Genomic DNA, 19002 nt, shown 5'->3' on the forward strand with positions numbered 1-19002 from the left:
GGTCTTCCAATAGTACACCCGTCACCTCTGTAACTGAGTCTATCCACTTTGCTCTGGTCCTCTTCTCTTTCCTTCCACCTTTATCAGCATTATAGACTTCTTGAGAGGACTAGGTCTTTATATAATGTATAAATAATTTTAGCTTGGTCATTTGTGCTCAAGAGAGAACTGTGGGTTGATTTCTTCAGTGATCCATTGGTTTGTCTCCTTGGCTATCTATGGTATTTGCAGGAGTCTTCTTCAACACCAAAGTCCAAAAATGTCAATACTCTTTCCATCCTGCTTCTTCGAAGTCCAACTTTCACTTCCATGGTGTCATAGGGCAAACCATTGCCTGCCCAATTATGATCTTTCTGGTGTAGACACATCATGACATCTTATATTTTTTCTACAGCCATAGTCTGCAATGTATTTCCTGACTGCTGATTCTTTACTGTACTGCTGATAGCCAATCCTAAAAGCCAAAGCTGTTAATCACTTCAATACTGTATCTTCATTATCAATTCTAAGGCTGGTTGCTGTACCTCTTGTCATTAGTTTGGATTTATTTATATTTAATCTTAGTCCCATTTTTTCACTGCATTCCTTGACTTTCAATACTAGAGCTTCCAAATCATTTGCAGTTTTTGCTGTCAGTGTAGCATCATCTTCCAATCCAGCTTCATAAACAATTATTGTATGACCTTAAGAACAGTACTGTTTGGTCAACTGAACAGGCATTTTTTTTCAAGTTATTGCAGGAGGGGCCTCACTCTACATGCAAGTATAGGGCATGCTGATCTCCATTCATCTCTCCTCTCTTCATCTCCCCTCCTCTGAATTCCTCATCTTCCCTCTCCTGAATAAAAAGGCTAAGGGAGGCAAGGAGAGATATCCAATGGCTCATTAATATGTATTCATTTAAAGTTTTTTAATCATTGAATGATTTTAACTGGGGGCCATCTTACCATTTAAAGAGTTATAAATGTTTTCCCTGAATTTTGAAATCCATTTTGATTTCTGCTTACTTGGCCTTCAGCAGTGCACTTATCTGTATATTGAAATTCTGAATTGTCCTGTCATATTTAAAAAATGCTTCATTCAGTTAAAAGCCCTGAAAGTTTTCATGTATCATTTATCATTCTGCCTCACATTGTATCTGATAGTAGAATCTCTAAGCTGGAAATATTATTTATATGATTGAGCCATACTTAATTGCTAATACAATCCTATTACACATCTCATCTAAGATTTGCCTTAGATTAACAATTTTCACTTGTATGCACAACCACACTTAGATCTGGACATATACCATTAATTTGTGTCCTTTCATATCCTACATGGGCTCACTGCCCTTCACTTGTACTATAATCAGATATACAGCACTTTGAATTAGCTTGTAAAGAATACATAAATACTTCCTTGAATTCTATCAGTAGCCATGTTCTGGTGTTACCTTAATGTGTTCGATGTGTATATATGTATGTATTAAACATATTTTTATTCCACCATAATTAAAGCAACTCTCAGTGGCTCACACAGAAAAAATACGATGTAAAACAAGTTCCATACAAAAATAAAAGCATAAGAACACTGCTATAATACAAAGGGAATAAAAAATGGCAACATCAAATCAAATCAGGACAAGGCTCTCCAAAATGGCGGTCTTTACAAGCTTTCAGAAGATTAGCAAAGAGAGAGGCTGTTCCACAATTTCAATGCTGCAACAGAAAAACGCCTCCTTGCATCTGCCATCTGAGCCACCTCACCTGAAAGTGTGGGATTTGCAGCAGTCTCCCTGCTAGATCTAATCAGTTAGGCTGAAGCTGGCTGGAGCGGGTGAAGGCAGGCAGGCATCTACTGAATATGGGAAAAGTAGTGTGCAGACCCTCTCTCTCCTTGTCATGTGATGATGTAGGTGAAAAACTAGTTCCTACACTTACAGTGAATGGAACCTTTTTGTACATGTAAATGCTTTTATGTGAGCTGGAAACCTTCAGTATCTGCCCACATAAAAACAGTTGCAGGCAAATGAGACTTTATGATGTTGACAGTTGCATTATAAGTGAGGAGACCACTTCTCCTATGGTGGATTGAAGTGCCAACTGAAGAGCATTAAAATACACAAGGATGCAGTTGTGTATTTGGGTATGCAGTTGGGTAATGAGGGTTGAGAGCAAAACAATCAAAGTTTAGCCAAATTACAAGAATGCACAATACTTCATAGTGAGCTTCATTGAGAGAATGGTAGATTGTGAATCCTAATATTATAGCTATTAAGCAACAAAGTTTGAAAGTACAAGCAAATTCTTCCAAGAGTTTTGATGTTATGCTGTTGCTGATTTTATTCTTCCTTCCTGGAGTTCGTAAGAAATTGGAAGTGGTCATTGAACGTGCAGGTTTTCATTTAATGTCATTCTTAACTCTTTCAGAAATTAAGTTTGTGATACAGCAGGGATTTGAAGGGTAATATTTACATAATCTGTCCAATTCTGTAATGGGCATCTAGTGAGTTAAAACTATGATGTGCTGTTTAAATAGAACAGCTTGCTGGAAGGAGATAAGATGACTTAAAAAGCTGTCCAGTTTTGAAAAAGAAGCAATATAGTTGTAAAAAAGTTCCATGTTCTATGCTTTCGGCACCAATTCTAGTCTCATTTTCAATTAACACTTTAAAATGTTTATTATTTTCACGTCCCTAAAAGAGGCATTACAATTACATTTTAAATTGGCATCATGGCTTTTATTTAGATAGGTAGGAATATGTGGGTTTTGCTCACATTATGCAAAGACCTAGCTCCCTGGAGAAGGCTCAAATGCTGGAAAAGGTGGCAGGAAAGTGGATGGACTCAGTCACAGTGGCGACGAGTGCACTGGTGGAAGACCTGAAAGACCAGGTTAGAGACAGATCATCATGGAGAAAATCTATGTATGTGGTCACTAAGTGTCAACACTGGCTTGATGACTCTCAAACAGTCAAAGAATATGTGGGTATGGGTGCACGTATGTGTGTATATGAACTCTAGTCTTTACTCATACATTTGTATGAACAATATACTTTCTGTACCATTATCATCACAGTTCAATTGTTTACAGCACTTTATCTTACAATATCACACACTTTGCCTTCATAACTCTTGGAAGAATTGGCTTGTACTTTCAAATGTTGTTGCTTAGTAGTCATAATATTAGACTTCAAAATCTATTTGTCCTTTCAATGAAGCTCATCATGAAAAAAATATATATATTGTATGTGTGTGTATAAAATGAAGTATATATTTACAAGTATATATACAACCTAGCAATTCGAAAGCATGCAAAATGCAAATAGATAAATAGGTACTGCTTCAGCGGGAAGGTAACAGCATTCCGTGACTGTCATGCTAGCCACATGACCGCGGAAGTGTCTTCGGACTGGCTCTTCAGCCATGAAACGGAGATGAGCACCACCCCCTAGTGTCGGATATGACTAAACGGAGAGCTTTACCTTTTTATACTTGTAAACTTCCTAGAATCTGACCAGATTAAGACTGTGTATGATTTTCATAAATAAATAAAAATATATAGACAGAATTAAACATATCCCCAGAAAAGGTTCACTATGGTATATGGAATTATATTGCAAATGTTGTGACTTTGACTTGCTGAATTTATGTGTGAACCCATTTTAGTTTCTAGACTGTATCATGTGTATACCATTTGTTGATAGAGAAATGCATATTTTTCTGATAACTTGGGTAAGAATTATTAAGACTAAATCTGAAGCTAGATTAAGTTAATTCCTCTGAGTGGACAAGCTATGCAAAATTTGCTGTCAGCGTCTTTAGCCTGGATCCAGTCCTTTATCAGTTTTTATTCATAATCTAATGGCACTTATTTATCATGTGGCTCTTGGCAATAGTTTACTCATGTCCCCCCCAAGATTTACCTCTGCATTTTTAAGCAAACTAAAATTAAGCCTGCACAATTAACCAACTGCTTATACTAGATGATAAAAGTCTGAAAATGGAATCCCTTTTCCTCTAAGAAGTCACTGGGGGAGAACTAGTCAATCTCATGTAAACTGGATCATAATTGAAAACACAAGCTTTTAATTAAAACTGACATTTTTAGCCTATTCCTGGGTATAGTCTCATCAGTGCACAAATAGCAGTGGTGTTCTCTGATGTTAAGCAGGCTAATTCTTTCTATAGTTAGAAGACATTTTCATGGAGAATAATGAACGTGAACAATCGTTTAAGAGCCAAGATTATGCTCTGGGGGATTTACCCTACTGGCTAGTAGCATTAAAAGACTTCCATTGACCTTAACAGGCTTTAAATCCCCACACTGATGCAAAAACACATAGCACTGTACTTACTTACTTTTCAAATATATTGCCATACTTCAGGAAGGATCTGCTCTTCCTCAATTTGAGAGGAAATTAGTTGGACCATCAATGGGAGAGCTTGATATTCATATTTTACTTTTGACTTAGGTGTAGGAATAGAACATAGCAGACTTTATTACAGCCAGTAACCAGTGCAAAAAGGGAAATACAGTAAAATATCCATATACATATAGGTAATTTAGGTAAATTTAAATAGCATAAAATTTTGGTACATAAAACCTGATTAGCTGATCTAGTTAAATAAATCCATAAAAAAAACTATTCTTTGTAAAACTGATCTACTCTATTTGCTACTTTACAGTCTTTGGTTGGGTGCATGTAGGAATAAAATACAGGGAAATAAAATAGAGGAGGTAAATAACTTTATAGTATACAATATTAAAGTTGGACAAAAGATAGAATTTTGCCTTGATAAGCCTGCTGTATGGCTTCAGAGCAAATCTTGCAACTTGTGCTGCAATATTAGAAGCTGTATCCTTCAACAATGGGTAGAGGTAAAGTTCTGTAGACTGCCCTTTAAACCTTTTAATACGTGGAGTTATCTTTCAGTGACTGGCTTGCTCATAGAAAGGGCAGCTTAGAAGAATGTGAGCCATTGATTTCCCACTTTCCACACTGACGGAGTCTTCTAAGTATGGAATCTTCTTATATCTGCCCTCCAATACTGCAGAGGGAAAACTATTAATGTGTGGCCTTGAAAAGACGCATCTACTATTGTAAATAATTAGGGCAGCATTACAGTAGTACCTTCTCAAGTGTAGGCAACCATACATGCCATAATGTCTTAATGGATATCTTTCTTGCTGCTGACCAGGCTTCTTGCCCCACTTGTAAAAAAAACTATTTTCATTTTTAAAAATTAAACATGACCCAGGCATCTTGCAAAGCAGCAGCCATTGGAATTATATTTACTTGCAGCTATGCTTTGGACTCCACCTCTCACTTAGGAGATAGAGAATATCCTGGTCAGGCTAACTTGCACTGGTAAATGGATGTTTTATGACTGGCCATGCCCACCATGGTAGTCATTTTGTGAATATACCCACCAACAAATTCTAAAAGTGCCCATGACCCAAAAGTTTGCCTTCCCTGATCTAGCCCTATATACAGTTTTTCTTTTTTACATTGGAGATGTTTCCCTTTTCACCATTCCACCCTGCTTTCAAAATAGTAGAATTTAAGAAGTATGGTAGAGTTGCAAGCCCAGAGGGGGAAGTACATATGAGAGAGAGATTGCTCCTTGTGATCCCATTCTCCCAGGTGATTTATGCATTTCTCAATGTTCAAAACAGGAGGGATGCGATGAAGCTGCAGTGGAACAGCAGTACTATCACTCTTGTTATATAGAGCTGTATAGATTTGTATAATAGATTTATACATTTGTACAGTATCTTTTTTCTGAGAACTGTAGAGAATTTTTGCTACCATAGTAAATTAGGAATGGGGGATGTACAGTCATGGGGAGGGAGGAACTGTAGAAAAGATTTCATTACCATCTTGCAGTACACAGAAACATTGTAGATAGTGGATAATGGATGCTGGGGCTGTTCCGTGACACAGAAACTGACTCAGGAAACTATTGTATGCGACAGGAGATAGAAAAATTATTTCTGTGGCATTGAAAGATGGGTAACCGATTTATGAAGCTTCAGTTTTCTATAAAGCATTTTAAAGATTGCCACTTAACTTTTTGTACAGAAAGACTGCTACCAAACTCAAACATGAAGACCATTGATTATTTCATGTTGTCAGAAGCATTTGTGAATAAATTATGCAGTTCAGATTAGATCTTTCTTCAGTTAAGTCTGTATCTCTCTGATTCTATACAATTTGTTCCATATTTAAAAATAAACTAGAAAAGGACCTTCATTTTCCATCTAAATTCTATGGAACTGTAATAACCATAAATATGGTTAATTTTCTGCTCTAAAAAGAAAAGGAGTATGCATTGCAAATATGGTATGCTTGTGTCACCATTTCACTTTCCTTGCCCTGTATCCTATAGTCATGGTGCTATGTAGTTATCCCACTTTTACCACTTCCCATGCCGATGGGAATATAAATAAATAAATGTGATAAATAAATGTGCTTTCCAACTAAGAAAATGTAAAATGCCATGTTACTTGATGAGTTAAAGAAAAGAGAAAAACCTTAATTCTGCATTTTCATAATCTAGTCCAAATAAGAGATATACACACAGTGCTAGTGAAAAATAATATTTTAAAAATCCATTTAACAAGTGTTTGAATTACTTGTAATTAATGATAGAGATTGTATAATTTCTAAGACTTGGATAAAAAGAATTCATTTGCATTGGAATGTTCATGTAAAACAGCAGGATGCTTTAGAGATGAGAGGTGTTTGAAAACAGGCAGAAATTGCCAACAAACAAGAGAAAGTGGCTGCTGCTACTTTTGCTAGTGGCACTTTGAGTATAAGCCTTCGTTGAAAATGAGAAATTATACTTAAAAAAGCTTTTCTCATACAATTTCACAGAACAAAGACTGGATTTTATCTCCACTTTTCCAGAGAAGCGAGTAGTGGTTCTTGAAGCAAGCTGAGAAGCAAATTGTAGATCTGTTGAATGTGATCTAGCACATGGGTTGGTTGGTACATCTTCCACAGGAGGAAAATGTTTTGGCATTTGTTAAAAATGTTACGATCCACTCTGCTTAAGAAACTAGAGTGGGTTGGAAATATAATATGCCAGGTAATTAATTAGTCAAGGCAAAACTTTAGCATTAATAAAAATAAACAACCTTGGAGGAGCTTGTATCTCTGAGGTTTCAGTGAAGTCCTAATTACTTCTATTTTTAATTTCTCTGGCAGGTATATTTATATTCCAATGGGAGGATCTCACTGCAGCATGTTTAAGACGTTGTTTTCGACCGCCATCACATTTGCTTTTGTAAGCTATTGGCATGGAAGCCATAGCTACCTTTGGTCCTGGGCTGTGCTTAATTGGCTTGGAGTAACAGCTGAAAATGGAGTGAAGAGAATGGTTTCTTTTCCAGTTGTCCATAATTTTATTGTAAGTTAATTCTTTTTCATGTTGCTAAGGATCCTATTTGAGTTTAGGATTAGATCTGAAGTGTGCTTTCTGAAAGCATCCTGAGTGGGTTGAGTGTTTTTTAGAACTGCTTGTCTCCTAACCACAGAACTCAGATGTGACACTAGCACTATATTGCCCCTAAAGTTAAAGGGACTGAGTATGTTTAACTGGCGAGTGAGGTTTAGGGTGCCATACCAACCAAAACTCAACGTACTAACCCTGGGAATTAACCCAAAAGCAATTAGTTATAGCCTGAAACAGCCCCAGGTCTTTGGATTTAAACTAATTTCTCTCAGTCAGTTACATTGTCTGAGTAAGATTGAGAGAGTTAATGGAACATTAATTCTCTCTCCTGGCTTCTGAAATACAGGTAGTCCTTGTTTAGTGACTGTCTTGTTTAGCGATCATTTGCAATTATGAAAGTGATGAAGAAGTAACTTCAAGAGCAATCCTCACATTTACGACCTTCACGGGTCCTGTAAAGCAAAGGAAAGCTGAAGTAAGATCATAAGCACAGTTGCAGTTTCATTTGGTGACCGCTTCACTTAACAACTGAGTTGCTAGTCCCAACTGTGATCACTGATCACTATACAAGGACTGCCTGTAGTAGTTTGAATGAGAAGAATGTGTAACCCCCTCCCCCAGTTCTATCCTCAGTGGGGCTGACTCTGTCAAACTACTAAAGGTGGGTTTGGGGTGGGGGGCAGTTTGTTGGATGAAAAAAGGCAGGATATGAGAGCCTCCCAGACTCCTTAGAGGTAATTGGAGGACTTTGAAAATGGCTACATCTAAGTTGCCTGGGTTATTGGCTTCACCACATTGATCATGTGATACTAGACAACCACAATCAGTCTATTGAATGGAAATGGCTGATTCTGTCAGTCATGGTATATGATCACAGCCATTGAGAAAGACGATGAATAATAAATTATAGCAATAATTTATTTTGCTCTTTAAATGTTTGGAAGGATGTAAAATGGATCTCTGTTTAATAACTTTAAAACTTGTAGATCTGCTTAATAACTTATGGTGTAGGTGATCATCATCTTGTGAAAGGAAAAGGCAGCAAGTATTAGTGGGAAATCTGATGTTTGGCCTATGGTGATGGGTTAGGTCTTCCTTCTTATCCCCCATTTCTGTGCTGTTAACTGCTTAATCCTGGCTTAGATGAGAAGAAAAAACACTGCCAGGCACTACATGCAGTACGTGTTAAAATTTCTTGGATAGTGAGTGAAAAGCTGGAGATGAGGTGAGACTAGATGGAAGTGGGAACTAGGAAAGAGAAGGAATATATCACTGTAAAGTATCAAGCGGGCTAGGAAAAGAGAGCCCACAAATGATACCCAAGGATGGAATTCTGTGCTGTTTTTGCACTTCTTTTCTCAGCAGAATCAAGAAATAACCATTCTCTTTTCACCCATAGCCATTCTATCTGCTGTTGAAAGAAGCTTTGAGAGTTTGGGTAGAGAAGCCTACCAGACTTCCAGCAAGCATGGTGGGGAATTACAGGTGGGAGGGAGAATTGGCTCCTTTTGTGCCCACTGACTAAAGAAATTCTGCAACTGATGAGTTGCCTACAAAGTTATATAAAAAGTGAGCAACAAGCAAAGCTGCATTAAAATGAGTTATGTAAGGGTTGGCTGAAATTCATCTCAGCTGAAAATTCCCTAGTGGTAAACTTCATGATTTCTGTTTTAGAGAAAAAGCTAAGCCCTTCTCCTCCAATAGCTACAGATGCAGGAATTGGTCAATTTCTGGATCAGAGAAGGTAATTGTGGGGAAAGCTTTCTTTGTAAGCTCAAGCAGGGCCTCCCCTGCCCCCACCACTTTTGGTAGTAGTTCATGCCAGTAACGGACTAAAATGGTAGTTTTACAAGTATATCATTACTATATTTCATTATAATATGTCTTTAACCAACTTGATAATTTATCATCTAAGCATGTTTGGTTAAACAAAGAAAAACATGTCAAAACTTCACAGAATACTTCTATTACGATGAAATAATTTGCTGAAATTACATATCTGGTAGAGATACAACTGCTAATCCTTTGTCTGTTGTTTCCTGTATGATATTCTTGATGTATATCACTGCTTGTTTTTTTCAAGAGCTTCAGTGACTGAACCTTGCATGCTTCAATTCAACCCCCCTCCTTTTTTTAAATTATTCTCAGGAGTCCCTCCTCAACAATTGTGTACTGTAATGAGTTATGTGTATTATAAAATAAACTTTTCTTCAGGTTGAGTTCAACTCATGGTGATTTCTTGGAGAGATCCATGTAGTTTTCTTGGCAAAAATATATATATGTGGTTTACCATTGCCTTCTTCTGAGATGCTTATTTGAGTTCTGAGGATAGTCTACAGACATGGGATTCCTGTTGGTCTCCCATCCAAATCCTAAACTGGTCTTATGTGCTTAGCCTTTTGAGCTCAGCCAAGCTGAGCTATGTGCTATGTCAGTAATGTAGTAAGTTTAACAATAAGATTTGAAACTGGTACTATCTTATCAGAGGACTGTTTATCAAAAAGCACACCAAGAATTGATGGGTCTAATAATATAAGTATTTATGCTAATGGATGATAGCCCTCTCTTCCACACAGACAAAGTTCATGCTCCTCAAATGGCAGCTTTTGCAGTGAAAATTTAGCACAACAGGTGATTAAGATGCTAAACATCTTTCTGTACTTCCTTTGCCCTTTCTGCATTGGGCTCGATCATCTGAGAGGCAAAGTAGTACAAACAATATTTGTAGTAGTTTTGGTTTTGACAAACTTCCCATTGAAATGAACAAAGGGATTGTAGACTCTTAAAACACAAAGAGTTTTGCTTTTGGTTCTAGTGACCAATAATCCCTAGTTACTGGTCAGTTAGTACTTCCTCTTTGGTAGGATAGGCAGAAATAGTGTTCAATTAATTCCAAATATTTTTATGCTTGTCATGTATGAAATATGGAATCCTAGAAGTTAAGTTGAAGGGCCTTTGAGAATTAATTAAAAATTGCCTACTATAATTGGATGTCACAAGACATTTTTCTTTTTGCAATTTTTAAAAACATTGACTGTATTTAGCACTTCAGCTAAATCAATGTAGTTATAAATATCTGTTCCAGAGTTTGGAAGGGAAATCGATATGTGTATTTGAAACCTGCAGGTGGAGAAACTCAGCTAAATTTAGGACAATGATTTAGATATGCAATTTTCCACTAATACCATGCTATTACAGTTGTTGTGCAAAGCAAAAGCAGGTAGGATTGGTGTTGTTGCACAACTGTAATTTTCATGGTCACGATATTTTGCCAGTACAGTGAAAGCCCAGTGGCATTGTACTGATGCAGATTGCTATCCATGTACTAATTAATGTAATTGCTCTGTAAAGACACAAAAACAAACACTGGATTCAAGAACGGGCCATGTCAGCAGAACTAAGACTCCATTTATGCACTTAACTTCTGAAGTGAGGCATCCTGGGATGAATGAATGGCCATATCCTCAGGTGACTAATGTGGCAAGATACTGCACAGCCCTCCTACGTAAGCTGGGCTGCTTCTCCCTTCCTGGCTAGTATTCAGCAGGAGCTGTTAACAGATGCCTGGCTTTGTCTTCTCTTTTCCTTGTTAGTGGTTGCTGGGGATTAAAATATTCATACATGGGAATAACCAATATCCCCAAAGATATGGATGGTATCATAACAATACTGGGCATAGGAGAGAGAGAGAGAGATTAATGTATTGTTTTCACTCACAAGAGTACCACAGCCTGGTTGTCATTCATTTTTCATTTTAGAACTTGATTTTTAAAGAACACATGAAATCATATTTTTCCTCAGAAGCTGCCTTGTCTGCAGTTCATGGAGTTCCAGGGAAACTATGGAAGGAATTTGTATTCCAGCATTTCATTGAGGGTGGCCCTCCTGAGCCCCTTCTCAGAAGTTGGCAGATGAAATTTATATGCAGCATCTTTTCTTCCAGTCAGGCACAACCTTTGCTTAAAATCCATGTTGCATTCAGTTTGTTTTGAAGAGAAGGGTTCATAGCCAAATATTCACTACCATTTCTCACCTCAGCAGTGCTGAGTCACACTTCCAAGAATGGCAGACATTCAGCGTATGCCACATTTGAAGCAAGTTATGATGGTGGTATTATACGCATGTATTTCTTTCCTAAGAAATCTTAAGTCTTCCATTTTCATGACAATTCAAAATATATGTTTATTTACGACAGCTATTTGTGCTCTTTGCAGTTTTTATCTGCAAGAGTATATATAAAGAGTATATATAAACACAAAGAGTATATATAAACTTTTTATCCTAGAGGCAATTATTAAAATTGGCCTAAATTAAATTATCTGTTAATATTTAAACATGAATAAATAGTTCATTACTGCATATGGAGCCTCTCATAATGCCAGTTCTGTTACGACCTTAATATTTGTCTGTCTGTCTATCATCTATCTCATTAGAGTTAGGCGCCACCTGACTCCAGAATTACTCTGGGTAACTCACAGTTTAAAACAAACAATATAAAAATACACATGACAACCTAATTAAACAGATAGCATCCATCCAACAATATACTATATATACAAAAACATATCTATTAAGGGGGCCACATCCATCCTACTCCAGGGCCTGGGAGAATAGCCCAGTTTTCAGGGCCTTCTGAGGGTGGGAGCCACATAGATCTATGCAAGGATCTCACACCAGAGGCTAAAACAGGGAAGGCAGGCTTCCTGGGTTCTGATAGATGGCATTGTTTAATTGAGGGGACCCAGAGCACATCAACTTGGCCAGCTTTTACCAAGCAGGCAGAAATCATGGGAGAGTTACAGGCAAAACATAGTGAGTATCTTGCTATCTGACCCTTGTCACCCAAACATCCATAGGTTAGAAACATGCTTATGCATTCTGAAAGTCCAAAATGAAATTATATTTAATAACCAGTACAAATTATTAAAACATAGACTTATAGCATATCAGGTAATCAGATCATAAGCAGTTGACAATTTAGGGGATATAATACAAAGAATATTTGAGGATAATAGTATACAGGGCAATCAAATAAGTTAATATGGGATGGAAACGGCATTGGTCGCACTTACGGATGATCTCTGGCAGGAGCAGGATGGAGGGAGTACATCCATCCTTGATCTTCTTGACCTCTCAGTGGCTTTCGATACCATCAACCATGGTATCCTTTTGGGTCGGCTCAGGGAGTTGGGGGTGGGTGGTGTGGTTCTACGTTGGTTCACCTCCTTCCTCCAGGGCCTGTCCCAATCGGTGGTGATAGGGAGTGAGAGATCCAACCCTCGACCCCTCCTTTGTGGGGTGCCGCAGGGTTCGCTTCTCTCTCCTCTCCTATTCAACATCTACATGAAACTGCTGGGGGAGATCATCCTTCACCATGGGATGAGGTATCATCAGTATGCTGACGATATTCAGTTGTATATCTCCATCCCAGGTGAGGTAAGTGATGCCATAGCTGCTCTTTTCAGGTGCCTGGGGGCTGTAGGGGCCTGGATGGGGAACAACAGGCTTCAGCTGAACCCTGGTAAGACAGAGTGGCTGTGGGTCAAAAGCTCTTCCGTATCCGGGACTTTGTCATCTTTGGTCCTGGATGGGGTTGCACTGCCCAAGACACTCGGTGCGTAACTTGGGGGTCCTCGTGGACTCACGGCTCCTGCTCAAAGAGCAGGTGGCAGCCGTGGCCAGAAGGGCCTTTGCACAGCTTCATGTTGTGCACCAGTTACACCCTTTCCTGAATTGGGAGGCCCTTCGAACAGTCACTCATGCCCTTGTTATCTCCCATATAGACCACTGCAATGCGCTCTACATGGGACTACTCTTGAAGAGTATCCGGAAGCTTTAGCTGGTCCAGAATGCGGCTGCGCGGGCTATTTTTGTCGCCCCTAGAAGGGCGCACATAACACTTTGCTAGCGAGCTGCATTGGATACCAGTCTGCTTCCAGGTCCAATTCAAGTGTTGGTTATCACCTATAAAGCCCTACATGGCATGGGACCAGGTTACCTGAGGGACCGCCTCTTCCCCGTTTCATCAGCCTGCCCCACCCAATCATGCAGAGAGGGTATGCTATGGACCCTGTCAATAAGAGAATTCCATTTGGCGGGGTCCAGGAGGCGGGCCTTCTCTGTAGTAGCACCCGCCCTCTGGAACATCTTGCCCCCAGAGGTGAGATTAGCCCCATCGCTCCTAGCCTTCCGGAGGAAGTTGAAGACCTGGCTCTGCCACCGGGCCTGGGGCAGGGAGGAGAATAGTCATACTTGGGGCTGAGTAGTACCTTGAAGTGCCCCTCCTATACAATAACTGAATGAGACCTTAGCCATCTCGATTTTATTATATTTGGTACCTCTGTGAAATTGTTTTATGATGTGTTCTATACTGGAATTTTATTATATATTTATTGTTTTATATTGTAAACCATCCAAAGTTCCTCCGCTCGGAGGAGATGGGCGGTGATAAATTTGATAGATAAATAAATAATAATCTCTTAAAAAATAATACATTCAGTTCAGTGAAAGGCAGAAAAAGCCAAATAAGACTCTTGCTGCAACAAAGAAAGCTAGAATTTTTTAAGCTTCCTGCCAAACAAAGAAGAAAGAAATGTATAAGATGTAGCACTCACATAACATGTAGTGCACATACACCCACAATGTGCTGAGGAGCCTATTTTGCACTAGGCAGGGCTTTAGGGTCTTTGCTTAGGAATGGAGAATAAAATCAAGAGTTTTGCACTAGGCACAGCTTTAGGGGCTTTGCTTAGGAATGGAGAATAAAATCAAGAGTTTCTGAATTGAAGAAGGAAAGAAACAGAGAAAGGGGAAAAGAATAAACTTTTCAGCACAGGTCTGGTTGTGCACAGAGTTCCAGACTTCAAGCTACATATAGGAAAACAGTGGTTGACTTGGATGAATTTGTGTTCAGCCTACTTTAAAGACGACTTTCAGAATTAGTGCCTTTTAAATATAATTCACAAAACCAGTGTACTTTGAGGATTATTTAACACTTCACCTGAAAATTATTCCTGGAATATTTTAACAAGCTGCCCCCCACCCCAGTAATATTTAGTCTGGCAACAACAAATAGACTTCAGTTAATCCTGCATTAAAATAGTGCTAGCCTTTATTTTAAGCTGTTTTTAAATTTTTATCTTTTCAGAACTGGGTTTTATCCCCAAGAGGGATTCGTCGGTTCCATGCAGCGATGGCAGCCGTATCCACCACATTCTTAATTTTTTCCAACCTTATCTTTCTTGGTGGAAATGACGTAGGCAGAATTTATTGGAACAAGATCTTCAAAGAAGGCAAGTTAAATCAATCTGAATTCTTCTTTAGAAATTATTAATAATTTTATTATTATAAAATATTTTATAACAAATTATATATTTATAAAAATACTTAAAATTATAAAAATATTTTAACATAAGAATTATATTATTATTATTAAAAAAAAAAAAAAAAATAAAGATTCCTGTATGGACATATTGCTAGTGCATCTTGATCTTGATATTATAACAACAATAATAACTCTCATTCGGCTTGTTGGCTTTCAGACTAAACTTTGTTTTTATTTTGTTTGATTTTAGATGTATTTTACTGTCAGAGTGTCCTGACAGTAAAAACAGTAATAAATACTGCTTAATGCAATTTGGATTTATTTTAGTGAATTTATCAAACTGCAAATTTCCATTTTACATAATCATACTGAAGGATTGTATAGAGACTTTTTATAGTCTTTTGGAATTATAACACTGAAGATTCAGAAAGCCAAACAGAGTAGGGCTGTACAGCACTCTGGAAATAATTAGGAGCAAGTGAGAGCACACAGCAACACATCTGCAGCTGTGTATAGTAGGTAAAGCTTTTCTCAGGATTTCTTAGCTGCCCCTGCAGTTGCTCTGCCATCCTGAGAGAAGATGCAGCTACTTTGAAGAGCTGCACACGGGTGCAAGGTTTACATTCCCACATGCTCCACAGCACTTTTTTGGAATAAAGCATTGCCCAGCCCAATATACAATATTGGGATAATTAAATTCCTGTAAACCACTGATTAAGGGAAAAGGATAACATTCTTTAATTCTTTATTTTATTTACTGCATTTTATTCTTTCTTAATTTCTGTATATAATGAATTTTATTACCAGTTTTTTAAAAAGTTGTGGACTTCTTTAGAATTTTTATTTCAAGGAATAACAATTATTATGCTGAACAAGCCTTAAGTAGACTTATACGTGCTTGGCATAAACAGTTTGGTACCAGGTTAACTGATAGACAGCATACACTCACTTGCTTCCAGATAACAGGGCTACAATTCCCACTGTGTTCAGCTGTCATGGCTGCTCCATAGATTCCTGTTCAAACTACACTGAATGCTATTAGATTAACTGGAGATGTTCCCGTATCTTTTATTCCAAGAAACTAAATCTGTCCCCCTTGTTGTCCTTCAGGAGGGCCCTAAATAATTCTGGTCCAACATGTGTATGTGCTGTGTGTGTCTTTGTGTGATGTGTTTGAATCTCAGCACAACTCTGAATTTTCACTTGAGCACTCTTTTTTTCTTCAGGCCTTAAATTGCAGTGGCAATTCACTTTAACATTCAAGAGCAGATGTCTGCTTTCCATATAATTAGGCATATGACAAGATTCTGCACAGCAATCTGAACCCAAGAATGCCATGTATGGAGTCCCCTATACAGTTTTGCCTCACATGAAGAGGTTCTTCATCTGTTAAAAATCTCAGCAGAACATTGAGTGTTGGGATACATACAGTGTATGATATGCAGAGCCAAGTCAAGTAGGACAACTTATTTCCTTCAGTCCCAAATTGGGCTTGAACCTCTGAGAAATTTTACCAGCCCTGTCAAACCTGGCCTTGCTTTTTACAAAGTTTATCTCTAAATTTTGGCAGACAGAGCCATTCATATTCAGATATTTCATTTTAAGCCAAATTTGAGTCCAGTTAGAATGGATGCAGTTAGTGAATTGGTCAAGAGCAATTATTGTTCCTTGAAGGAACCTGAAAATAAGGGTGATTGCTTGATCAAAGAATTCCCATGTTACGTTACTCCATGCTATGAGTTCTTACCTTTCTGTGTTTGTACACTCAAGTCCATGTGCATGTGTAAAACCAATACTGGATGAACATACTATTATACTTATTTATTGCTTGATTCTGCTATATGGCATTTTAGAAGTTTTAATACAAACCAGCCTGCTGTTTACCTCCCATTAGGATTATGATTTTACAGTTTTCATAATGTTGCAATGTAGTGTTCAGTTGTTTAAACATGAGAATGAAGGTAATATTATAGAATAAAATACATTTGGAATGGTTTACTTCCAGAGGAAAGGCTTTTACAACTGAATATTTTGAAACACTTCCACATATATGCATTTCTTACCATTCTTGACACTTTTTAAAGTCACAGTTTAATAGAAAACAAAACAGAATAAGCTTGTGTGAACAAAACAGAATAAGCTTGTGTATGAATGTGACATTGACATGCACGGGAAAGAAAATGGTGTATCCCTCAATCTTGTCACATAGCCACATGTAACTTACTCTTTGTTTTGATTCTTTGAATAAAAATAGAAAATCAGTCATTTTCATGGTAAAATAAGAATATTTTAAAAATAATTTACAAACTATTTTTAGAAGTAAGACATGAAAGCATGATTTCCTCCAAGATTACCAGATTGTCTTGGCTGTTCAGGCTTCTGTTGAATGAAATTATTTTGGACAGGCATTGTATTTACAACTGATCTGGAAGACTGCAATTTTAAATCAAGGAAAGCAGTATAGATTTATAGGCATGTACCTTAATGTATATTTATAGACTCTGATTCTGCAGTGGGATTAGTTGACCTGAAATCTGCAAAAGTTCTGGAATAGCTGCCTTCCATTTTTACCTCAGATTTGGCTTTCTTTGTTCTATGAAGCCTCATAGCTGAAAACTAATATATATAAAAGCCATAGCAAGATATTAAATATTTTGCCATCCATTGTGTCTAAGCTGCTCAAGTACTGTGAGAAGACTAGAAAGGAAACAAAATTAACTCTTTGAATATTTAAAAAGAGTTGAATAAAATATGAATGGGTGAGTTAAGTATGCAAGTGACCTTGATCCTATAGCATGTAGCCTAGTCAATTAGTCATCTATTATTTTCATTGAATAAGTTGTGGTTAGGGAAGCTTTGAGACTGTCCTATTCAATTCTAGGAGCTGGAGCAGATTATATTGGAGCACAGGTCCTATCATCCCCCAACAGAGGTCATGCAGCTAAGATGTATGGAGGTTGAAGTTCAACAACTGCAGGAGGACCATAAACCATAATTTACAGTTTAGAATTGTAACATCTAGTGAAATAGGCTGATGTAATAGCATTAATAAGATTAGTAAGAAATCCCCAGTGTTCTATCCAGCAATAGAAACACTTACTCAAAATATTATCATTAGTTCTGCTCTATTTCAGGTTTTTTTTTAATCTGAACCCATTTTTAAAAGCATGAGAATTAAAGCATCAGTTCTTAAACAGCCATGATGATCAAATGAGGCATTTCAAGGGTTATCATTGTGGAAGTGACTCTGTCCTGGGCTGGTCCATACATTAGAGAGAATATGACAGCAGCCTCTAAGAGGTAGATGTTAGCACCAGTAAAATGGAAAGCAGTTGTCAGTTAACATGTAAGAACTTTTTTTAAGTATTTGTCATTTGAAATCTATACTTGGACACTTTCACATAAATGTATAGATGTGGAAGTGCTAGAAATACTCATACTAGTTATTGTGCTGAGGAATAGCAGTAAAAGGCCCAAAAGAAGGTTCTGTGTATGGTTTGTGTAAAAGCTAGCATTTTCCCTTTAAGCTTCTTAAATTAAAAAAGTAATAAATTAGACATTCAACTGATGTGAATGAAGAATATAAAGTTCTGAAAAGATCTCATAGATAGCTGAGCTTAATAAATGCCTATCACTTGGGTGAAATCAGAATTAAAATTGGATGGGGTAATCTGTAAATCAAACTGTAGAATTCAAGTCTTTTGAACAGCAGGAAACTGCTCCATGGGTACTTAAAATAATCAGAGATGGCTAACTGACATTAGGTAGAATTTCCCAATAATTCACACAGGGAATGAATGATTTTTAATCAAGTGGCTCGAGGAAGAAGGGATTATTCACGAATAGGATTTTCTTTAACATTTTCTTATTTAGACATTTTCTTCTCTAAAGTAAATCAGGTGTAAATTTTAGGTACAGATTCCTAAGAGTTGTATGTTGATTCAATTCGCTTCTTTATGGGGACCTTTTATCCAAGGCTTTTTCAACAGCTAAGAGATAGGTAACCTCATTAATTTACTAAAACGTTTAAACTGTTTGAAATGAATTTATGAAGTAAAAGATGATCCTTGTTAGGGGGAAAAAGACCCTTACAGGTGTTGGATCATCATATGAGAGTGCATGAATACACAAGGCCTGAAAAGATTGACAGTTCCTAATATATATGTCTGTCAAGTCCTGTTGGATTCAGTAGAATTGTGGATCATCTCCTTCACATTATATTCTACTACCACT

The 19002-nt window shown here is 37.4% G+C and overlaps 1 protein-coding gene across 3 annotated transcripts in view; it reads left to right on the forward strand.

Annotated features, from left to right (window-relative positions):
- HHAT (hedgehog acyltransferase) overlaps positions 1-19002 on the forward strand; it is a 161290-nt gene that overhangs the window by 108784 nt on the left and 33504 nt on the right. For all 3 annotated transcript variants that reach the window (XM_063303092.1, XM_063303099.1, XM_063303106.1), the window contains 2 exons: positions 7199-7400; positions 14593-14737. In XM_063303092.1, the coding sequence (XP_063159162.1) occupies positions 7199-7400; positions 14593-14737 (347 nt within the window). The remainder of the gene's footprint in view (positions 1-7198; positions 7401-14592; positions 14738-19002) is intronic.

The sequence above is a fragment of the Candoia aspera genome, chromosome 1, assembly GCF_035149785.1.
Source record: "Candoia aspera isolate rCanAsp1 chromosome 1, rCanAsp1.hap2, whole genome shotgun sequence".
NCBI classification, from domain to species: Eukaryota; Metazoa; Chordata; class Lepidosauria; order Squamata; family Boidae; genus Candoia; species Candoia aspera.